Source organism: Accipiter gentilis, chromosome Z (assembly GCF_929443795.1).
Source record: "Accipiter gentilis chromosome Z, bAccGen1.1, whole genome shotgun sequence".
In the NCBI taxonomy this organism is placed as follows: Eukaryota; Metazoa; Chordata; class Aves; order Accipitriformes; family Accipitridae; genus Astur; species Astur gentilis.
Window position 1 is genome coordinate 78,307,913 of NC_064919.1, and position 23,751 is coordinate 78,331,663.

Below are 23,751 nucleotides of genomic sequence, written 5' to 3' on the forward strand. Positions count from 1 at the left end.
GACGTGGCGTCCCTCGCTGTGCACCTGGGCATGGAGCAATGGCTGTACCTGGGGGCAGGAGCAGAGGAGTCCTTGCAGGAGTGACAAGAGGAGTGCCCGGTCCCACCTGCTTCCTTCCTCACCCCTATTCCTTCCTTGCGGCCCTACATCTGCCTGCATGCAGCGTGTTTTGTAATAAACCTGCTGAACTGAGGGCAGGCAGAGCACAACCAGGAGACTATAAAGTCCAGCCTATGTCCCGTGTCGCTGCAGCAGTGTGGGGTGCAGGGTCCCCACGTGCACGTCTTGGTAGTAGATTGTACTGATGAGGAGGATGCATCAGATACATCTCCCCCCTCCTGCCCCATTGTGTGTATCTGATGCGTCCTGCAAGCCACCAGCAGGTTGTCAGCACAGCTCTTTTGTAGGTGGAGGGTAGGTCCAGCTTCCCATGGAAGCTGCAACCTGCCTTGCTTCTGTGAAGCACTCTTTATTTGAGGTAGTGCCCTAAGGGTTAAGCCACGGTTGTGGGATAGGGTTTGTAGCAGGAACAAAGAGGGCTTTTAAGGTCTGTGTTGGGCTAGGAATAGAGGGAATGGATTGAGCCTTTCCCAGTGTGTTGAATTACAAAGGTCATGGAGACCCTTTTGCTGGGAGGCAGCAGCGGTTGAGGTCCCTGCTGGAAGTGGGGCAGAGAGAAAAGAAATTGTGAAAGTCAGTGAGAGCAACTTCATGGGGAGCTTTAAGACCAGAGTGAAAACTGGAGCTGTATACTGAGATGAATGAGTGTTGAACACAAGGCTGGGAGCCAGGAGGCCAGGACTGTAGGCTTTGTGCAGGCCTTCTGCCCTGGGATTTTTGGGTGGTTTGGTTTTGTTTCAACGCCCCACCCCGCATGGCATTTGCATCCCCCCCCCATCCCCCCAGCACCTAAATTTGCAATGTCACTGGTGTAGCTAGCACTTGGGCCTCTCCAACCTGCTGTGAGTCTGTGAAGGCTGCAGAGGGTAAAAGGCAGTGCCTGCAAGGGAGAGTCTCTCCAAAATGCAGAAGAGGAGACAGTCCCGGGCGCCTGCAGGCATATTTTGCCTTGACAGAAGAGGGAAGTTGGCTTTTCAGTGCCTGCCCAAGCTAAAACTGGATTTTTCATGTGTAGATAAGCAGGAAGGCCCTAATCTAGCTGCTTTCTTAGCCCCTCTGCTTAACGTCATCTGCTCAGGGTGCCCTGTGGAGTACAGCACCAGAGGGTCCAGCAAAAGAAGCTAGGGAAGGGACGGATGGCAGAAACCTCTGTTTCCCTTCCCACAGCAAGGTGGAAACAGGACACAGCTAGTTTCCATCTTGAGCTTTGGATGGTGTGAGCCAACTGGCCAGCCCACCCAGGACGTGTATGGAGGGCTGCAGGATGTGCTGAGTCAACAAGAGCATCCCCTTGGTGAGGGCGGGGGGCTGATCAGGGCTGCTGAGACAATAGGGGTTTGCAGCTTGCAGGAAGGGTGAGCGCCAGCTGGGAACCACACGGTGGGCTTTCCAATTTTAGCAAACTTGGATTTGTGTTACTGACCAGAAAAGGCGGTCCTTCAAACTTTCAGGCTGGGTTAGCAGGCACTTGGCTGTTCAGCTTCATCCCCTGGCACAGGCGTGCTCCCCCATCTAAGCTTTCACTTAAAGAAATTCCACATCTGGTCTTTATGTTCAATGAGATGACCTTGGATGTGATTTTTGGAACAAAAGGCTGATGCTTCATTGGGCTCAGTCTAGGAGATGAAAGCTAGTCCCAGGGAATACTCCATGAGGGTCACTGCAGCCACCACTTAAGTTAGGGAGGCTGCTCTACTTTTATCAAGCACCATGAAGGGAGAACTGTACGGAATAGAATGCTGCTGTCAGAAGAGGAACCCAGAAATAGAATGTTTGGTTCGGGGCTCTCGGAAACCATAATGACTTCTGTTCACCTTGGTAGCTGCCCTGTTCTGAGTCATGCTCTGTGTGTCTGTCCCTGTAACCAGGAACCATTTCAGCAAAAGCGTCAACTTTGTATACATCTTGCTGCTTAGAGTGGACATTGAGAAAGCCTGAACTTCTCCATCTGTTGTTGCCCCAAATCTTCTCTTCTCATCCTGTCCTCTGGCATCACCTGTGCTGTAGAAGTATGCTACTACCATAAAGGTAGGTGAATAAAGTGGCTCCTCTCTGTTGACAGTTCCTAATTTGCTGACCTGAAATGTGCTATTTGAAGGCAGCAAGGTCTTGTCACTGTACTCTGGAGGGATGCTCTGCTACTCTTCTTAGCCACCTGGGCTGCAGAAGGGGAACACAAGGCAGTTGCAAGGGATCCCCTTGCTGTGGAAGAGACGTCAGAAGCAAGAGCAGCTTAGCTGTCTCTCCTCTGCTCTTCCCCTCAGCCTGGCTGGAGGGTGTGTGTTGCAGATGGGGTATTACTGCTCCATTAGTCACAAATGGGGGGCTGCCAGGAAATTGTCATGGTCTGGCTCAAATTGGAGCAATCCCTGGCTGCCCTAACTGGGTGTAGGGCACATCCCTCAGCTTCCCCTTTGCGCAGGGGCCAGCCTTGTCTAGGAGCTCACATAGGTTATTGGTGCTCTCTCAGGGGCTCCCAGATCTTGTAGGGAAGCCCATCCTTTCAGTGGTGACAGGCTGATTTAAGCATATGCGTTTAAATTGCTGGGTCTGTCCTACTGATAGCTGCTGCGTTTCATTCAGGTGCTTGTCCAGTGTTGTGATCTTGGTGACACCATGACCATGGTGTTGGCCCTGCCTTTGGCCTTGCTGATGACACACAGTGAGCACTATGGATCTCCACCCCTCCCACCCTAGAAGGGACCCCAGGGACAGGAGCATCCTGATGAGAGGTGGGGTGGTGTACAGGGGAAGCTGCTGGAGCCTGTGGGACCCCGTGTGACAAAAACTTGGTTTCTTTGCCCTGAGAAGGGCTCTGTGCATACATGGTGAGGATCAAGAATGCAAAAATCTGTGGAGAACCAGCAGTTCTGACATACAGTGCTGAGCTTTGACAGAAAATTATTCTTTGTCCCTGTTAATACGTGACATCCCAGCCCAAAACATTGTCCCTCCTTCCCTGGCCAAAGGATGGTTTAGTTTGTCCTTAATTCCTGGGTGTCAGGGCTTCCAGACGTGGTTGGGGCTGTGTGACCCTGCTGGAGTGATACTTGACTAACTTGTCCTATTGCAGCACCAGCAAGGCTTGTCCTGAGTAACCTGTGTATGGCTGTAGGCAAAATGTTGCAGCTGGCCAAGCACTCCTGGGTGGAAGGGACCAGAGCCCCTTGTCAGCGTGACTCTGACCCATGGAATGTGGAGAAGAAAGGGCAAGAGAATAGCCTGTGTCTGGTCCCAGTAATTTTCTCCTGTACTCAATGGGAAATGGATCCTCCAGCTACGACAGGCAGAGGCGCAGGTCTGTGACCGGGTGTGCTGCACAGACCGGCATCCTCCGCACGCGCCGGCGCTCTTGTGTGCTCTTTGACACAGATGGATGTGCTCTGGTACACAGAGCTGCTTGCCAGCTGGGACGTGTGTGCTGCAGCTCTCGCTGGGCTCCAGCACAGCTGCGTTGTTGCGGTCTTCCTCTTGTCACCTCTGTCTGCTCTGGTCCTCTCCGAGAAGGAGGCCGAGGTCAGCTGGAGAGCCCTTGGAAGGGGTGATGCTAGGGGAAGGGTGAAGGGAAAGGATGTGGGGCAAAGCCTGGTTTAGCTTCAGCCCCTAGCATTAGGGGAATTGCTAGTCGGAGAAGCAGCCTGCAGAGGACATGTATATGTAGCATCATGCGTGTGGCTTGTACTGTCCAGATTCAGGAACTGGCCAAGCCTGTGGGCCCTGATGCTGAGTGACCGTAGCCGTGCTTAGAAGAAGTCCCTTCCCGGCTCCCAGGAAGCTCTCCACCCCAGAGAGTCAAACTGGGAAGAGGCACAGCCTTGGGGGGGTATGTTTGGCTGTACCCAAAAGCAGGTTAGTTGGCAGGCGGCTCGCCTGTGGATCTGAGCTGCTGCAGCGCCGGCTAACCCTCCCACAGCCAGCTGTGGGGGTCAGGCTGCTGGAGGGCTGATAAAGTGAACATATTTGTCTGGAAGGTAGCCTTGGAGCCTGGAGGAGGCCTTCCCCCAGCATCGCTCCTTATCTCGGCCGTGCTGGCACACAGCAACACTCCCTGTCTGCCTTTCTGCCTCATCTCCCCACCATGGACTTGAGCCAGCGGTGTCATTCTGCCCCTCCTGGCGCTGGGTGCTGTGGGAGGCGAGGGCTCTAGCAAAGCCCGGCCAGGCTCCCTGCCTGGTTTGCTGCCTTGCAGAGTTTGTGGCATTGCCCTGACGGCTGTGGCCGGGTTGCACACACACCCCCTCGCGCGCACACGCGCGTGCGTGCACGCGACTGTGGCAGAAATGGGTGAGTCAGGCAGGAGGAGGGGGTGAATCACAGGGGAATGAGTCAGCGGGAAGCAGAGGGCAGGTGCTCACTGAGGTCTGAGCTTTGAGGCAACCCAAGGGCCTGGCAGCCCATGCCGGGTCCCCTGGGCGATGGGCTGAGGGTGCCGGAGGAGAGCTGGGAAAGCCACGGGGCTTAGCAGGTGGAGGCGGTGCCTGTGGCTTGGGAATGGGCCGGGATCCAGCTCGGCCACATGCTGAACCCATTCTCTGCCCACATCTCCTCCAGCCGTGGCTGTGTTGCTCTCCCGGGGCAGCCTGGGGCATCATTGGTGCTGAGGCTTTCCCAGGAGGGACCAAAGATGAGCACTGCAAGGCAGCAGTGCGGTGGCCAGGTATCCCAGCCTCCAGTGCGTGGGGTGGACCTTTGTCCCCTGCAGGCAGTGGGGTGTCCAGGTGGCTCTGGGCAAGCTGAGCAGGTCTCTGTCCTGGTTGGATCCTGCCCAGTAACCTTCCCATCCACTCAGAGAGCAGGGAGAGGATGGAAGAATGAATGATCCCTGCTGGAGCAGAGAGTGATAAACAGATAGCTCTGGACTGAGTGAACACAGCGTAGGGAGAGAGCTGGGATTAGGACTGCAGATCTAGGGGGAGGGTTGGTCATTGGCTCCAAAATACCTTACATGACCTGGGCTCTGCTGCAGACTCTGGGAGGGTGTTTGAGGGGTTGTGGATGGCTGCTTCCCTCATCCAGAGTTTGACTCGTGATGGTCCTGCTCATCACTCCTGAGAACAGGTCCCTCATGGGGATGATGGAGGTAGGCTTGCTAACGGTGGCACAGCGGTGAAGCCAAAGCTCTCTGTATTTAGGGCCAAACTTCTCAGAGCAGGTACTTGGGATAACCTAGGTGTGTTGCAGCAGGCACTGGTATTGCTGCTAACCAGAGCACTGATCAAATACTTGAACAAAACCAGCCCCCACTGGTCTCAGTGTTGAGGTGAGTCTCTTTTTTTTTTTTTTTCAGCACCCCCAAGGTGTGCAGGTGTCTGCTACTCAGTGCTGGCTGCAGGTGCCTCCTGTCCTCCCCTTGGCTGGGCAGGATGGAGACTAACAGGCTCCAGCAGTCTCTAGGGATGCGCTGGAGCTCTGGCCCTGCTGTGGGACTTCTGGTGTGCTGCAGCAGGCAGAGGCTGAGAACGGTGGGTTTGTGCAGCCTGGGAAAGGGAAAGGCAGTGAAGGGGGCTCTCACCACTGCCGGCAGCTGTGCATTTGGAGAGAAACCGGAGCTGAGCTCTCCTGGGAAGTGCCCAGGGGCAGGGTGAGAGTCAATAGCACACAAGGGAGATTCCAATTAGATATTAGGAAAAATATTTCCCCACAAGGGCAGTTAGACTCTGGAGCAGGGCCCAGAGAAGGGAGGCAGTCTTTACATTTGGAGACTTTCAGCCCTCAGCAGGGGCAGTAAGCAACCTGCTTGAGCTTGGCCCTGCTGTCAGCAGGATTGGACCAAAACCCCCTGAGGTCCCTTCCCACCATTGTTGTTCCCCAGTTCTGCAGTTCTTGGCGCGCTTGGCAATGTAGTGTCTCATGGCCTGTTGGACTGACTGGCTTGGAGGCAAATGGAGGGCTCAGGGGGTGGTTCTGTCCATCCCCTTCTCCTGGCTTGGTTCGTCTCATCCATATGGTATTAGCAGTGTCAGGGGATGGAGGCACTGTCTTAGCAGCATTGCCCAGCTCATTGCTTTGCCCCACCTATCTTAGCCATTTCTCCAGAGGTTCGCGCTATTCCCTCCCTGCATGAGCACAAAAAGCCAGTTGGCAGTAAAGCACGGAGCGATAAACCATCCACCCTGCTCTGCTGGCAGTGCAGAGCTGTGATCTGTAAGGGGGTGCTGGCATTGCTGGGAGACTGGGGAGGATGCTGGCCCCCAAACCTCTGGCTGGAAGGGCTCCCAGGTTTATCTTATCCGTGGTGCCTGTCCCAGAGACAGTGGCGATTGTGGGGGAAGTCACCAGTAGCCTTTTTAAAGGCTCCAGCTGCCTGACCATCCTGAGCAGATAGGGAGCAGATGGAGGCTGAGATGAGCCCAAAGGACTGTCTGGAAAGAATTACTTGCTCCCAGTATTTTCTGTTTCTTTGCCAGCCTTTTATTCTCATGGCTGCTCTTTTCCTGAGCCTGTCCTTCTGCAAGGCTGGCTGCTGGCAGCCTTATCAGCCTTGTCTTCAGAAACAACTTCGCTCTGCGATTTATTGTGTCTCCGAGCTTTGACCCTGGTGCCTGATGCTGCAGAAGCCTGTGTCTGGTATGTAAGTGCTCGAAGGATGTTTAGGGTTTGCCCTATCCCATCTGCAAGAATGGTGAACCAGAGCAAAGGGGACTGCATGTAGCCATGGTGCCTGGGCAGAGCTGACTCATCTGGCAGAGGCTGGAAGGATGTCCAGGCTCCCCAAATGCTTCTGTGTGGGTTTTCAAGGTCTAGGACACTCCCATGAGCGGTCTAGCACATTCCCATTAGTTAGTCCCCAGATCCCTTCTCAAGTTGCTCCTCTCAGCCTTTCTCTTGGGCTCGTTGATGCTGTGCTGCCATCTCACTCAGAGCCCTGTGTGCTTTCCCTTCCCTGGTAGTCAATTCATTACTCAGTACTGCTCTAGGCACTCTTGCATTACTTGGATATCCCTGTTACAACACCTGCGTGCATCAAGAGCAGCAGGGTCCGGTGGTCTGAACCAAGAGGGCCCTGGAGTCCATTTCCAGCTACACAGGTAAATCACTGCATGGCCAGGGACGAGCTGGTTCCTGCTAGTCTGTGGAGAGCTCTTGGGTCTCTTGTGGGCTCTGTCTCCATAGGAGGGTCAGGTCTGGGGAGACATCTGTGTTCCCAGCAGCACGGCTGCCACCAAGGTTGAAGGTGTTTTGGACCCAGTTGCTGGTTTCTGGGGTCTCTGAGCTTTGTGTGTTCCTACAGAAGCAATGCAGCAAAACGCGGCTGCAACAGTGGCAGCAAGGCAGAGTTTGCATGGGGGCCTTCACATCTTTTAGGGGCTGATGTTGGGGCTCGTGTCCTGTGCAGGTGGGTTGTCTGGGGATGCAGCTGTGTCCTGAGCCCGACCCTGTTCACTATCGTGTCTATGAAGACGGGGGATGCCGATATGCCGGTGCCCCAGTGCCATGTAGTCCCTGCAGGCTGAACCTGCCAGATAGCCCTGAGAGCAAGTCCTGTCTGGCCTTCGCCTGACATGAAGCACCAGCTGAGCCTTGGCTTCCTCCATGCAACATGCAGGTGCCAGGTGGATTCCCCCTTTCATCCCAAGGGCTTCCCTGGCCACATACATTGCTCAGAGCCCTGGCAGCCCTGCAGAAGCCGGGGCCCCATGGAGGGTGTGGTGGATGCACCAGGCAGAGGGCTCTGCTGTTGGTGGGACCCCACAAGTGGTTCACGGTGTGTGGACCAGGTGGTTTGCCAGTTTCATGGGGTAAATAAGAGCTAGACTGTGTCTCACACTGCCCTGCATAGGATATGCCTGCAGTCAGACATGCCAGTCCCTCCTACCCTCTCATTTCCCTTCAAAGAGGCTTGTGCACTTGTGTGTTTGCTTCCATTACAGGCAATAGTGTGTTTAGGTGACAGCTGTGACACCCTTTTCCTAGTGCCAGCAGGGTGTTTCTCTTTCACCTTCAGTCCCACAGGAAGGAGACACTTTCCTTTTCTGTGACAAGGCACGGGGCGTTGACTTCATGCTGGAAATCCTCCTTCCCTGCAGTAGCCCTGGATGTGTCCAGCTCTTTACAATCAAAGGTGGACAAAGCCCTCACCCTTATGGCCCAAATTCCCACCCAGCCTGTGTCACTGCTCTGGCCTGTGCTGGACTTGACACTTTCTAAATCGCTGCTGGAAAAGGGTGAGTTGGGTGGGTATGCACAGCTGTGTGTGTGGTATCTCCTCCCCTCGTGCCATGTTAGCACAAGGAGTGGAAAAGATGCTGAATGTCCCCACAGCTGCTGCAGCCTTATCTGCAGGCTGCAGCTTGGTAACGCCGAGCTGGAGACCCGAGTGCCTGTGCCCAAGCACCTCCCTTGAAGGGCTCTTACGGTAAAAGGAAGTGTATCACAAAAGGGGTTGCAGTGGGGACAGGCAGTTCCCACAGGGTAAACGCTGCCTACACAATCCTTGCTGCCCTCCCCACCGCAGGCTCTTCACCTGCTCCCGCTACCACGCATCGCTTTGATGCCTGTGTAGTGAGCTGCTCGGGGTAATACATCACCCCTGGGACCTTCTCTGCTGCTCTGCAGTGGCCTGGTGACCATTCGGGGAGGTAGGAAAAGGTGATGTTGCTGTGGCTCTCCCAGATGGGTGTTGGGGACTCGTCAGTGGGCTATGTGCAAGGAGGCTCAGGCTGGCAGGGCTGTAGATGTGTGGCAGCTGGGGATGGGGCGAGACTGGGGTAAGTTATGGTACGAGCTGCAGATATCATGAGGCAACAGAGCACAGCTAAAGAGCTGGGGACATTGGGGATATTCAGGGGTGTGCATGTAAACAGGGCAGCATCTGATGGTGAAGGAGGATGGGACTGGGGTGGGAGTGAAGAGGAGCGCACTTATGGGGATGCAGGGCTTTGGCTGCTATGTGAAGGGTGTGGGGAAGGCGAAGAATTGTGCATCCAGGATCAGGAAGTGTGGATGGCTACAGGGCATCAGGGTGCAGAAGGAGCTGGCTTGGTAAGGAGGGAAGGTGGGGCTGTGGATGGCTGTGGCTGTATGCGGGAGTGGCTGGAGGGAGAAGAGAGGAGACAGCAGAGGTGGGAGCAAAAGGGGTCTAGTCACTCACTGATTGCCGTGCTGCCTTATCCCAGCTCACAAGGCATCACCCCGCCGGGGCTCCCTGTCAGGAGCCCATGTTTCTGTACCCTGCTTGTAGTGATGGAGAGCAGGTTGGGCTGTTTACACCACACGGTTAGATCACGCTTCCCAAGGCACGTGGCCTGGGACAGGGAGCTGACGGGATGGGAGTCACCAGTAGGTGATTGTCTTTCCATTGGGGTTGAGTTAAATGGGTCAGGATAGGGTTCCCAGGGCTTCTGATGCAGACACCAACCCTACGGCATCATTCTTCCTCTTGGGACATCAGATAAAAAGCATCGTTAATGCTAACATTTGAGCATCACTTAGAATGGTGAGGGTCTAGTCCTGCTTGGACCTGGGGGATGCCTTACTTGGACAAATGTCCTTATTGAACTTGAAACATGGCAGTGCATCAGCACCCTGGTCATGTCCAGAGACCCCAGAAGTCCTGCAAGCGCAGAGCAGAAGTGGTCCCTGCCTTCTCTTTGCCTATTTGCCTTCTCGTGGCCATGCTGTGACCAGCTGCACATGCACCTGACTTTGTAATCACCAACGGTGGAAAATTTTCCATTGGTTGCAGTTGGCACTGAGGTCTGGAGTGGAGCAGCCAGTCTACATGGTCATCCAGTGGCCAAGGTCCCTGTCCATCGGGCCACCGCCCCTGGAGAGGGACGGGAGGACTGGAAGGGAGCTGGCTGACATGTGTCCATGCCTGGGTGGCCAGGGGCTTGCTTTCGCCGTGGGCACTTTCTTTGTTGCCCCGGGGTGACTGCCAAGGCCACTGTGTCGCTGCAAGGCCAACGCTGCTGGGCTCTGCAGATTGCCCTGGCAGCAAAGCTTGCAGGCGCAGTGCCGGCTGTGCCTTCCCCCCGGGAGCGGTGGTGTGCGGCAGCTACCCCGAGGTGGAAAGACGCAGCTTTTTATGAAGCAGAGCCAGCCCAGAGGAATTTTCCTCTTGTGGCCAGCTGTTGTCCTGGGCCTGGCTTGTGTCCTCCAGCACTTCCCAGCCGGCACTGCCTTGGGGAAGGGAGCGGGAGCTGGCCCACCCTCCGGACTCCCTGTGCTGGGCAACCGGGTGCCACCTCGGGCTTGTGGGGGTGAGTAGCCGCGGTGGAGCCCAGCAGCATCCTGCTGCCTCTGCAGGGATCCTCTTGGGCAGCGGAGAGTTTTCCCCACCCCCAGCTCTGCCGCTGCCTCTTTGTTTTCTGGCAGAAGCCTCCGTGCCTTTTCATTGCCGTTGAGGCGCTGAGCAGGAGCCTACATGTGCCGTGTGTGCGTCTCGCCGGGAACGTGATGTGGGCTGGCAAGCCTGCCGGGCCGGGCGTCTCCCTCGCCGGGCTGCGGAGGCCAGCGGGCAGCTTCGGGGGTCTCCTTTCCGTGGGCCGTTCCTCCGGTCGAGCAAGGCTTCGAGGCCGCTGGTTTCCTCCGCGAAACCCTCTTTTGTGTTGGCAGCGTTTCTGCACCTTGCCACAAGTGGAGTAAGTTGGATGGGAATGGGCCGGTCCTCAGCTCGGCTCCGCTGGGGCCTCGGTCTCTCCGCTGCGGTCCTCCCTCGCCCTCGCTCCCGCTGAGAAGGCACCTGAGATTAGAGCAGCGCCAGGGTCTGCGGAGCCGGATACAGCGGTGGCTGAGGATTGCTTGTGCTGCGCCTGCCTCTCCGTGTATTTGATCTCTCGACTTCCAGCGGGGACTGAATTCCTGTGCTGGATTCTGGGCTCGGCTCTTGTGAAAGGATCCAATTATTTCAGAGCTTTGAGCATCTCCATTTGCTGCCCATATTTGCGGCACCCGGGTCTGCGCTGGCTGGAATTCCAAGTGATTAACGTGGCTGTGACATCCCTCCTAGGGGTGTTATCTTTGCTTGCTGTCCCCCACCGCCCCCCTCTTCCTCCTCCGGCAGCGAGCAAGACAGGCAGGCAGAGACAAAGGTCTGTCCTCAACCTGGGCTGTCCTCCCCGTGAGCGGCTGCTGCATGGGATTTCCCTGCCCTGCCTGCTGCAGGTTTCCTGGGCTCCCGGTCGAGCGCTGGAGCTGGGTGGCCGTGGGCTGTATCACTGAGGTTTGAGCCTGCTGGTGCTGGGTGGGCAGGGGGTGCTGCCGGCTTTGGAGAGCTGCCCGATTGTCCTGCTGGATTTTAAGCTGCTTTTCATTCTTTGACTGTGCTTTCCTGGGAAGAGGGGCAGCCGTGCATGGAGGGGAGGCTGGCGGGGAGGAGGGGGGGTGGGTTGGACGTGGGGGAAAGCCGTACACAGGTGGCTGTTGCATAGTAGGATCTGCCTGCAGACCCTGCAAGCCCCCCTTCCCAGCTGCAGGCTATTGTCAGCATCGCTGCCTGCACGCAAAGCAGCCGGGCAAGGTGTGCGGAGGTGATCCATGCCAAGACACGAGGCGTCAGAGGGAGCAGGGGTAAGCCCCCGGGGCCCGGAGCTCTGCTCCAGCTCCCGGAGCTGCCGGGAGAGGTTTCATTGTGTTATCCTGGGTTGGCCAAGCGGAAAGGCTTGGTCCCTCTGGCACCTGTGCGAGGGGTCTGGGGAGGCAGCGCTCATTGCTGGGCAGACCTCAGCCCCTCAGGAGCCTGCTGCAGCCTGGAGCCCCAGCAAGGCACCCTGCAGAGAGGGCTGCTCTGCCCCCAGGGGCTTCTGTACCCTGTCAGTGTCCCCTCCCGCGGAATGGGAGGAAGGGCAGCAGCAGCACCTCACGAACACTGGTGCTGCGGGGCAGAGGGAGGTGTCGGAGCTGTCTCTGGTGGTTTCTAGGAGCTCGCACTCCTAACGTGGGTACTGCCCCTTTCCCCATGCTTCCCCTCCGGGCTCGGGCTTCCTCCCCGTTATCAGCATAGGGGCCAGCACTGAGTGAGGCTCTGCAGCTGCATAAATCTGGCACAGCAGGAGGCCTCCTGAGGACCCCCAAAAGCAGCACTTGCCCCTGCAGTGGGGCAAGGATGCTCCCTCCCTCTGCATCCTCCCTCCCACCTTCTCCCTTGTTTCCATCAAGCGTAAGCTCCTTCCTCCCCAACTTGAACCCCAGAGGAGTGCCAGAGCCACGTCCACGCTGTTCGTCTTTTGCCCTTCGTGCACACTTTGTTCCTCTAGCATCCCTCTAACCAGCTTCTCTCCAGGATTGCCACCTCTCCTATGGACGGTGCTGGAGGTGGTCCCCAGCCTCGTGTCTGTCTCTCTCCTGACGGTGATATGCATGATCTGTCAGGCTGTGGAGAAACCCTTCTCTCGTGGCAGCATTGCTGCTAGTGCTGCCGTCCTTCGGGGTTGTGATGGAAACTTTCTGCCTGCTAGCGCTTTTTAAGCTCTACTCTTAGCCTGTGCCAGGGAGCTTCTGGGTTTGTACTTGCACTGGTTAGATTTCCTTCCTTCTCCTTGGGTTCAGATAGGACTGATGGAGCTGCTACCTTTTCTCCAGGCAGTCTGTTTCCAGTAGTTTCTGTTGCCTCTTGTGCTCTGCTCCTACTGAGGATGATTATTTGCCCACTTGTAACGACAGCCCCTCTCCTTTCTGGCTGTGTGGTTCCTGCTTCACCCCCAGTGAGGCTGCGAAGGTCTCCTTAGCCCTTCCCAGGAGAGGAAGCGGGGGGGGGGGGGGGGGGGGGGAGGGGGGAAGGCAGGAAAAGCTACTTTGTGGTTGGTTTGGGTTTTTTTTTGTGGTCTAAATGGTGCAAGGACCTGTCTCAGCCCTGCCAGTCCCCGGCCATGGTGCTCTGCCCCAGGCAGTGCTCAGACCAAAGCTGCTTGTGCACCAGCCATGTGCCCCCTTGACTGGCTGGCAGTGCTGCTCTGGGAAGCTGCGTGGATGCCCACTGGGTGAGCGTGGCCCCTTTGGGCACAGCTCTTGCTCTCTTCATTGCACTAGTGCTGTGCTGCCAATATTACCTTTCCAAGGGCTCTGTCGGTCCTGCCCCATGGCAAATGCCCCCCTGGCTGGCAGAGCTATCCCCACACCCATCCATCATGCTTTCTGGCTGGTATAGTACGGTTAAAACAGCAACAAATCCTTTTGCAAGCTGCAGCCCAGCATGTGGTACAGCTGCTGCATCACCTAGCTAGGGACCCTTCCTCACCTGCCATCCTGCTCTGTTGCTACCAGACTGACACCATGGCCTGCTAATCCTGGGTCCTCCCTGGTTGTGCTAATAGCAATGAAACTAGCAGGTAAGCCAAGTCCCCAACCCGCCCCCCCCAGGCCTGGCTGTGTCATCCTGCATCAGGGTCTAGTGGCTCGGTGTCCTCGGGGAATATAGTGACTCTGCCCCAGCACCTGGGATGCACTCCCTCCCTGCAGGTCCTTTGGCACTGGGTATTTCTTGGCTGTTGAAGCGTAGCGCCCTTCCCCAGGCCTCGCCAGGCTGGAGGAAGAGAGGAAAGCTGTGCCTGGCATAGCTCCAGACACAGGTGCTGGGAGACCTGGCAAAAACACAGGGCTCCTCCTGTCCTCTGAGCGTTGAGGGGACCTGGGAGCTTGGAAGGAGCAGGGCAGAGAGCAGGAGGAGCTCTGGCTGGGCTTCCCCCAACAGGCAAAGCCCTTTAAGTCCTGTCTTGGAGTTGGAGCACCAGCACAGGCTGAAACACTGGCAAAATCACCATCACTTGGGTTTAGGAAGGGCGGAACCCTTGGCTTGGGCACATGGAGCCCCATGTGCTGCATTGAGGGGGTGATACCTGTGCTGCTTAGCTGAGCTGGTGAGGACCTGGACCTGACTCTGTCCCATCTGGGTAGCCAGAAGTAGGGCTCTGGAGATGCCTGGCTCAAGGGGAGGAGAAGGGATAGGTGACCAGGTGCTGTGTCCCCATCCCTGCTTAAGGTGCAGGAGTCCCTGGTTCCTGTGTTGCTCTCTTGCTCTGTACGGGGGTGGTGGGCTCCTGCTGGGTGCTGTAAGAGGCTGAGATCTGCTGCGAGCTGTCTGGGTTCTGAGTTGGGAGGAGCTGCCCTGGGAGCAGCCAAGGGAAACCCCAAGGCTAGGTGAAGGGGGGTAGGAATCTCCCCTGGACACAGTGCCTTGTATCTCGAGGAGAGTGAGGAGCAGTGCTGTGCTCCATCTGGTCCCCATCCCAGGCTGATGGGCAGTCCTCCAGGGGAATGTACAAGGAGATCCCGAGGTGTACTTGGAGACACTTTTGGCGTGGGCTAGGGAATCCTGGCATTTCCCAGCATGATGCTTCAAGTGACAGTATCTGGACCAGCAAGACATGGTGCAGCCCCTTGTGCTAGGTGCGTGTGCTACTAGCTAGTGCTGGAATCAACTGGTTACTGGTGTTGAGGTCATGGCCAGGATGGATTTGTGGTGTCAGCATGTCAACCTCTCCTGATGGACCCATTCTCCTGAAAGGCAGCTGCTGTGGGGGAGCAAAGGGCTGTGAGGGACATGGGAAGGAGAAAGAAAGGATGCAGGTGAAACTGTGTATTTGTCCCAGCATGGACACGCGCAGGAAGGATGTGGCTTTCTCCCTGCTGCACCATGCTCACTCTTGCTGCTGGTTGCTGATTTTGCTTCCCAGTGGTTGACTGTCCCACGCAAGTCATGGTACAAATATCCCCTGGGGATGGAGGAGAGAAGCAGCAACCTTCCAGGCAGGCAGGGCACACCATGTTACTACCACCACCTCAGCATACACCCACAGCTGTGGGCATTAACTTGCTTTTCTACCTGGCTTGGTGCAGGCCCCGTGTGGGGTGCCAGGAGGAGCTGAACTTTACAAAGAGCTTTTGCTGAAGTTTTGGACCAGAGGTTTGTTATGCTATGGTGTTGATTTGCTCTGCAGCAAGTGCTCCTCGGCAGCTGGTGTTCTGGCTGGTCACTGGAGGTGCCATTCCCCAGCACTGCTGACAGTGGCTTTTGGACTGGCCATGACTGCCTGCTAATTACAAATCCTATTGGAAATGTAATGAATGAATGAATGCCCGTTTGCTGGGGCAGGCAAAGTCAGGCAGTGAGCACAGCGAATGACCTGCTGAAGCTGCCTTTCCACCTGCAAGGTGATGGGATGCAGAACTTGCCAGACCGGGGTGCCAGAAAGGGAGCGCACTTGGGTGTTCGGTGCCTCTGAGCATCTCTTCGGCAATTTTGTTCATCTGCCTGGCCCTGCTCTTTCCAGATTCAGAACAGTGCTTGTGGGTGGGATGCCCAGTGGGACAGACGGCAGTTTCCCTGCAGACTGCTGCTGCAGTAAGCCCCCAGCCGAGCGCTGCATGGGGAGGACATGAGGCCAGCAGCTAGCTGGAGGGCCAGAGGTTGCTGCTGATCAGCAGTGTCTTGAAAAGCAAGGCATGAAATGGTTGCCAGAAAGAAATAGGGATCTGTTCATATGCACAGGGTTTCATATAGGAAGGCATGCAAAAGGGATGTAAAATACCAGCCAGGTATGAGAGTTCACAGCTTAGCTTAAAGTACTTGTGGTTTAAATGCAAATCAAGGTGGTAGCACTGCCTGAGGTGGCCAAGATGTATGTGATGACTGGGTTTGGGAGGTGTCCTGGTTTCTGCTAGGATAGAGTTAATTTCCTTCCTAGTAGCTGGTACAGTGCTGTGTTTTGGATTTAGGATGAGAATGATGTTGAGAACACACTGATGTTTTAGATGTTGCTAAGTAGTGTTTATCCTAAGTTAAGGATTTTTCAGTTTCCCATGCTCTGCCAGCAAGCCGGTGTACAAGAAGCTGGGAGGGAGCATGGCCAGGACTGCTAACCCAGACTAGCCAAAGGTGTATTACATACCATAGAATGTCATGCTTGCTATATAAACTGGGGGGAGTTGACCAAGAGGGGTAGATCGCTGCTCGGGCATCAGTCAGCGGGTGGTGAGCAATTGCACGGTGCATCACTTGTCTTTTCTTGGGTTTAATTTCTCTCTCTTTTTGTTGTATTCCTTTTCATTAGTATTATTATAGTTTTTATTGTTTTTTTAAAATTATACTTTTATTTTAGTTATTAAACTGTTCTTATCTCAACCCACGAGTTTTACTTCTTCCCCAATTCTTGTCCCCATCCCACTGGGAGTGGGGAAGAGTAAGCAAGCGGCTGCGTGGTGCTTAGTTGCTGGCTGGGGTTAAACCATGACAGGAGGTTGGGAGAGATTGAGCCTCAATGCTGCCTTCTCTGCCTGTATGACCCCACAGGCAGGCAGTACCTTCCTGCTGTTCTCCTGAAAAGCATCTGAATCACTCCAGCCCTGCATCTCCCGCTTTCCTTCCCCCTCAGAGCTACTGTGGAAACTGAAGAACTGGAGAGAATGGTGCAGAGGTTCAGAGGCACACTGTGATGGTGGGACCCATTCCACGGCAGCCACGTCGCTTCTAGGGGATGCCTGGCTGGGAGGTGTTTTCAGCTATTTTTGCCGACGACTGCACGCTGCAGGACAGGGAAGTTAATCTGGAGCAAAGCAAAGTTCTGCTGCAGAGTGGTGAGTGTGGGGAGCAGCCAGGACAGGCTGCAGCATGGCGTGTTACACGGAGGGGTTGAGGTTGGCAGGGACATCTGGAGGTCATCTGGTTCAGCCCCTCTGCTCAAGCAGGGCTACCTTGAGCCATTGCCCAGGACCATGTCCAGACAGCTTTTGAATATCTCCAAGGATGGACACTCCACAACTTCCCTGGGCAATGTGTGCCAGTGCTTAGTCACCCTCACAGTAAAACAAGTATTTCCTGGTGTTCAGAGGGAACCTCCTGTGTTCCAGTTTGTGCCCATTGCCTCTTGTCCTGTCACTGGAAAGAGCCTGGCTCCATCTTCTTTACATCCTCCCTTAAGGTATTTATATACATCAATAAGATGGCCCTGAGCCTTCTCAAGGCTGAACAGTCCCAGCTTTCCCAGCCTGTTCTCTCATAGGGGAGATGCTCAGGTCCCTTAATTGTTAGTGGCCCCTTGCTGTACTCGGGTGCGGCCTCACCAGCGCTGAGAGAGGAAAGAAACCTCCCTCAACCTGCTGGCTATACTGTGCCTAATGCAGCCCAGGATACCTTTGTGGCAAGGGCCCATTGCTGGTTCATGTTCAACTTGGGTGTCCACCAGGATCCCAGTGTCTTTTCTGCCAAGCTGCTTTCCAGCTGGTCAAACCCCAGCATGTGCTGGTGCATGATTATACCTTTCATCACTCCTTTTAAACAAAATCCCTGGGCTTAACCACCCTGGCCTGCTGCTTTCCCATCCCTATCAAGGCAGGGTCAAAATACCACATGCAGCCTGATTCTCCAGATAGCCTTGACCCGCATGGAGAACCAATTCCCCTATTCCTCACCTGCCTCTAAGCCTTTGTTCCACAGGAGCCTGCAGAGCTGCGGGGACAGGCAAAAGGCAGAGCTGCCAGGCACAGGCAGTTTTTCAGGCTCTGAAGCTCCTCAGCCTGCAGGTGACTTTTCCTGCATCTCTTCAGCTCTTGCAGCCATTTCAGTATTTATCATGCCAGAAAAACTCATGGCCAGGATTCTCACAGGTCTCAAATTGGGCTGAAAATCCAAAGTGAGGCACCATGCAGAATGGAGGAGGTCAGGCCCTCAGGGCAGGCAGGAGTAGGTAGATGGTGCAGGAGCCTGTGGTGGGCTCTGCAGCCCGTGGTACCACCCAGCTGATAACTGAGGTGGTGGAGGTCCCCTGTCCAAGCTGGCAGAGATAACTGTGATGTCGGGGACAGGAACCTGACCTAACGTGGGGCTGGCAGCGTAGAGCACCAGCCTTGCCTTGTTCAGTGCATGTCGCTGGGCCAGGTCTACTTGGTGAGCACTGGGAGATCTTGTTGCTGTTGCCCAAAGGGGTGATTACAGGCCTGAGCCCCTGGGACTGGTCTGACCTGCCTGACTCCTGAACTCCAGAACAGCACAAGCATGTCAAGTCCCTGGCAGAGGGTAGGCCCCCTTCTCCCCACTTGTCCAGACTTGTCCCCAGTAGTCTCCAGCCTGGCTGGAGACTCCTCTCTGTGCCCAGGCCAGGAAGGAAGTGCTGATCCTGCAGGTGGGTGATGCCGGAGGGTTCCCTGGAGAGCTACACCAGTCTGGTTCCTCTTCCCATCCCTGAAGAGTGAGGTCCAAGTGGGGCTGTACGAGGAGCTGCCTGCGTCCCAGCAGGTCCCCTGCGACCAAAATCCCGGACGAGGACAGGGATACCGGGCTGATCTCCATCCTCCTGCTCTCTTTCCAGATGCTGTGCTGCAGTGCACCCTGTAGTAGAGGGCTCACCCAAACGTCCTGAACAAGGCAGGAGACCAGCTCCCACCCCCTGTTCTTGCACCCTGACCTGTGGCACTTTACAGCCCCCCTCCTGCTGCAGCTGCATGGGCTGTTCTGACTCCGGCTCTGCTCGGAGTCCAGGCAAATAAGGCTTCATGCGGCACATCCACACAGAGACGTCCCTGCCCCCGGAGCACAGCACGGACCCCAGCCTGTCCCGGCCCAGTGGAGAGGCACCCTTGGAGCCTTCCTCGCAGTGCTGCACCCACCGCAGCATCCTCATGGGCTACAATGAGACAGAGATCACGCGCCAGAAGGTTTACCAGGTCTCCATCTTCTCCCATCTCTCCAGCTCCTCTGAGAACATGGAGCAGCAGGCAGGCAGCCGGCCAGCTGTCAAGAGGGCTTACCCTGAGCAGCGAACTCCAGAAGCAGGGCGAGATCCCAAACGAACTCACTGGGGTAGTGGGGTGGTGGATGGCAAGCACGATGGGAGCCCTGGGCAGGCTTCCTTGGATGATGATGATGACACCTTTGAGGATGGTCTGCTGGTGGAGGAGCTATCCCTGAGCGGCTCTGCCCAGCACTTCTCCCACAGTGGGCTGCGGGTGGTGGAACACCGGTGTGAGGGCAGCCCTAGACAGACCCCCAAGGCCAGCAAAGAAGACAAGGTGCAGGATGTCTCCTCCTCCTCCCGGCCCCAGCACATTGCTTGCAGTACTTTGCACATGAGAGATAGTTGCTCTGTCTCATCGGGGGATCAGCCCATACACTATGGGGAGCAGGCAAGTGGCTACAACTTACTACCCTTTGATTTGCACAATATTGCACAAACAGCCCAGCTGGGCTCTGGTGGGAAGAGAGAGAAGCCAGGAAGCAGCCCAGCTCATAGCAGCTGGTCTAGCAGAGAAGAGGAATGGCCAGTGGTGGCCAACAGGTGCAAGAATTCCCCAACTCTGCAGACAGCGCTCAGCTCTGCGCCCAGCAACCTGAGCTTACCAGGAAAGACGCCCTGCAGGAGCAGCCAGCTCAGCAGCAGCAGCTGCACAGCCAAAAAGAAGCTGCTGTCCACTGGCGAGGTTGTGGCTGCCTCCTGCTCTGAGGATAAGAGTCTGTCCCCACTGGCAAAGAAGAAGAGGGTCCTGCCTTGCCATCCAGTGCCCACGACCTGCCGCAGCACTGATGCCAAAGGGGCCCCTTTCTGGAATCACCTGCTTCCTGCAGCCAAGGTGAGCATCGCTGGTGGGGGGAGGCAGGGAAGGGCCTGGGGACACCCAGAGCTTAGGGCTGTCCCTGTGGGCAATGTGGTCCACTGTGGCAGCATGCCCTGTCCTGTCCCAGGGCCACAGCACTGGTGTGAGCAGGGCAGCAGCTGACAGCCAGCCCTGGGGGACATGGTCTGTAGGTTGTCACCAGCTCTTGACACCTTGTAGTCACTGGATCCTCTGCTTGCAACCATCTCTTTAGCCTGGAGAGCCTTGCTGGGACAGGACATGACCTCCCCATGACAGCAAGAGTTGGACAAACGGTGTGGGGCCACACTCGGTGTCTGACAGCTTCATGTTAAGCTAGACTTACCAGCAGGCTTGGGAAGAGCAGCTGGCCTCTGCCTGCCAGACAAGGAGGAAGGCAGAGTTGTGGGATGTCTCGGGTCCCTGGCCGTGAGAGCCATCAGGGCAAGGGTTCGGTGGCAGGGAGCAGGACTGGACGTGCTCTGGCCAAGGAGCGGGAGCGCCAGTGCTGTGTGCAGAGATGCCACTGGCTTTTCTGCAGTTCTGGGGTGCCCGTGGCATATCCCCCAGGGTGCGACAAGCTCTCAGAAGTGGGATAGACTCTGGAGGTTTGCAACCACCCTGGCAGCTCAGGAGCTGCCTGCATTTCCTCCTTCCCTCCTGACCAGCTCCCTGCCTTCACCGTGTCCTGCTAGCTAAGGCTGCAGCAGGCTCATGCCAGAGCTGGCACGCTCCTCTCTCCCTCGGGCATCGCATAGTGCAGGGACCAACGGCAGAGCTACTCCAGCTTCTTGCTGCTTGGAGCCAGGACACACCGTCCATGGGGCACAGCTCCATCCCTGCCTGCATGCCTTTTTTTGGTGACTGTCCCCTGGCCCGGCTGCCCCCAGCACTGCCCTTGCAGAGTGAAGCCCTCCAGCAGCTTCCCTGGGTTTTCCTGCCTGGTCATGCCAGCCAGCTCCATCATCCCTTTGTGTTGTGCTGCCCTTTGTGTGGCTTCCAGAAGGGAAAACCCCTGAAAAGGGGACATCTTTTAAAGGAGGCTGCAGTGTGGCTCTGGCTTTAACCTCCTACCCTACAGCTGTAGGAGCCTGGCTGTGGGCAGGGGTGGGCAGCACACCCCTCTGCCTGGCAGCACTACTGAAAACTTTGCATGAATCGCCAGGGGACGGGACTTTTCCCAGCCTGGTCAGGGAGCTTCATTGTATGTGTTACCATTCCCTGGAAGGTGCAATGGGGTGTTGGTGCATGGCTCTCTCTGGGGGTGTCTTGTCACTGGGGGTGGTCCTAAGACCTGCTTTGCAAGGTGGGAGTCGTGTGCTGCACCTCAGCTTGGGTAGCAACAGCTTCATCCCCAGCAGGGCCATTTTGGGGTTTGGGCAGCCCCACGTCCCCACCAGACACCCCAGCCCTCGTACTGCTCAGCTGGCTGCCCCTGCAGAGGCTACCTACAGCTCCCAATGGATGGGAGCCTGTCCAGTCTGCTGGGACTCTCGTAGGGCTGTGGGGCAGGGCAAGGGGCGATGGCACCTCCCAGGGGTGTGCAGTCCCCGGTTGCTGTCCTAACATGGTTCTTGATTTCATGTCCCCTCCAGAGCTCTGTGGATTGTGGTGCGATCAGGAAGAGGCTGAAGAGCGGGCTGTGCCTCACATTGTGAGTGTTCTGGCAGCCGTGTAGGATGGACATGGGGGCTTAGGGTCCCCAGCCACTCCAGCACCCTGCTGGGTTGGGTCTAATCCTATTCCCTGCCCTGCCCCAGACATCTCCCTTCCACAAGACCCCAGGCTGCAGGGTGGTGGGGGGTTTCTTCTGCCCCTAGAGGGTAGGAAAGTGGGTTTAACCTCCACCAAAGAAAGGGTTGGGGCGACCTGGAGAGGGATCCACATTCCCAGGGACACAGGCAGCCCGGGGCTGGATGCTCTCCAGTCCGACACCAATCTTGTCTCCTCTCTCAAAGGGAACACCTCCGCAACAGCCTCCAGAGGGGCACCAGGTTGTCTGCAGCACCCTGGACCACCACTGTCAGCCATGCTTTGCTGGGCAACTTTGAGGTAACACCGACCATCTGCCAGGGAGGGAGGTGGGTCCCAGGGGCTCCAGGCTGGGCTGGTGAGAGGTGTGAGAGGCTGAACCTGATGGAAGCCCTGGTGTGTGGCTGGGCTGATTGTCCTGAAGGGCCTGGTGTACAGTAGCCATGTGGCACAGCCACCATCCACTGGCAGGATGGCTCAGCCAGCAGATCCTTGGGTGATGCACCAGGACCCTGGACCCTGCTGAGCTGGCTGCTGTGGAGCTGAGCTGAGGAGCTCTCACTGCTTCTGTGTTAGATGGCTTGTTTTAGCCCACCAGTTCAGGATGGGTCTGTCTCAGAGCGAGCAGCCAGGGCTCCTCATGGATGGTCTCCGGACAAGCAGACATGTGGTTGCAGTGGAGATGGGGGTGATGTCACCTGCAGCTTCGAGGCAAGGGACTGGGCTGGCGTTTGAAGGTCCCTAACGCTTCCCTCCTCTCTCAGGAATCCATCCTGAAAGGCCGCTTTGCACCATCGGGGAGGATTGAGGGGTTCACGGCAGAGATCGGTGCCAGTGGCTCCTACTGCCCCCAGCACGCCACCCTGCCTGTTGACGTCACCTACTTTGACATCTCCGAACATAGCGCACCCTCGCCTTTCCTGGTGCGTGGACAAGGGAGGGCTGGGACTGTGGGGGAGGTGAGTGGGGGCTGTACCCAGGTGCCCCTCTCTGGAGAGCGTGGCTCAAGCAACCACCTACCTGAGCAGACCACTAGCTGTGCCAGGAACAGTATTTAACCCAAAAAGCAAAGAGGGAGAGAAGAGGAAACCCTTGCAGGCATATAAACAGGCAGGCTGCTGCCCAGCCGTCTCATGGCTGTTGCTTTGCCATCACGTCTGTGTTGCTGCTTGTTCTTCCCCTGGTCTGGAGAAGGACTGAGCTGGGCGTCTTCTTGCCGCCTTGTGCCAGGCGTTCCTGGCGAGGAGGGCTCTCAGCCCCATGCTGGGTCACAGCTGGGCTCTCCGTGGGCTTTCTCCCTCTCACGTGCTGTTTCTTTTGCCCCAGGGAGTGATTGACTTGGAGGCCTTGGGAAAGAAGGGTTATAATGTCCCCAAAGCTGGAACCATCCAAGTGGTGAGTCATTCCCTGGCCTCCAGTAGCACCATGGGGAGGGGGCCAGGTGGGCTCCAGTTGCCCCCCAGGGTGGATACGCTCCATTATGTTGTTTGGCAGGGTAGCAGCCAGAAAGCTTGTGCAGAGGGGGTACATGGCCACCAAGACAGCACAGCGGAGGGTGGCACAGGGTCCGCAGGGTGCTAGCAGGGAGACAAGGTGGTGGGAGATGCAGGGAAGGAAGAGATTGGTGAGGAGAGATGGGGTCTCGGCAGGAGAGCATGTATTGCACATGGGGCAATGCGATGGGATCACAGGATTGGAGGTGAGTGGAAAGGACTGGCCTGTGGGCCTCAAGCTAAGCCGTCTGGGGCTGGTGTGGGGCTTTCTGGACCCTTGGCCCTGCTGGCGCTGCCCCCAGATGCCCAAGCCATGCCCTACAGATCCATTCCTGTGCTTTTCCCAATCTCACCCCCTACTCCTCTGCCCCCAGACCTTATTTAACCCCAACAAGACTGTGGTGAAGATGTTCTTGGTGACATACGACTTCCAGGACATGCCAGCCAACCACATGACCTTCTTACGCCATCGTATCTTTCTGGTGCCTGTGGGGGAGGAGAAATGGGCAACCATGGCCCCCAGCAACCCACCAGGCACTGGCCGACCCCGCAGGGTCCTCTGCTACCTGATGCACCTAAGGTAGGTCATGCTGGGAGGGATGGACACCTGCCCCAGGGTCACCCCTGGGCTCCTCTCCCATGTGTCCCTGCCATTGCCAAGCCTGCAGGCCAGAGTGAGGAGTGATAGCAGCCTGACCCCCTCACCCTGGGGAGGAGTGGGGACCAGGTGCTTCTTTGGGGAGGTCAGAGCTCCCACCCTGCCCAAGGGCAGCGTTCTCTGTCTCTCTGAAGGCAACTGGAGCGTGGCCACCTTGACCAGGGGCTAAAATAGGGGAGGGGTTTGTGCGCTCCCCCCCCCCCCCCCCCCCCCCCCCCGCCAAGG

The 23,751-nt window shown here is 56.7% G+C and overlaps 1 protein-coding gene across 5 annotated transcripts in view; it reads left to right on the forward strand.

Moving 5' to 3' along the window:
* Positions 1–23,751, forward strand: part of ATOSB (atos homolog B) — a 40,209-nt gene that overhangs the window by 14,916 nt on the left and 1,542 nt on the right. For 3 of the 5 annotated variants that reach the window (XM_049795926.1, XM_049795927.1, XM_049795928.1), the window contains exons 3-10: positions 1,989–2,148; positions 16,431–16,632; positions 18,363–19,620; positions 21,219–21,277; positions 21,582–21,675; positions 22,140–22,298; positions 22,702–22,770; positions 23,243–23,448. In XM_049795926.1, the coding sequence (XP_049651883.1) occupies positions 18,547–19,620; positions 21,219–21,277; positions 21,582–21,675; positions 22,140–22,298; positions 22,702–22,770; positions 23,243–23,448 (1,661 nt within the window). In that variant the 5' untranslated portion in view covers positions 1,989–2,148; positions 16,431–16,632; positions 18,363–18,546. The remainder of the gene's footprint in view (positions 1–1,988; positions 2,149–16,430; positions 16,633–18,362; positions 19,621–21,218; positions 21,278–21,581; positions 21,676–22,139; positions 22,299–22,701; positions 22,771–23,242; positions 23,449–23,751) is intronic. The other 2 variants (XM_049795929.1, XM_049795930.1) reach the window with 2 other exon arrangements.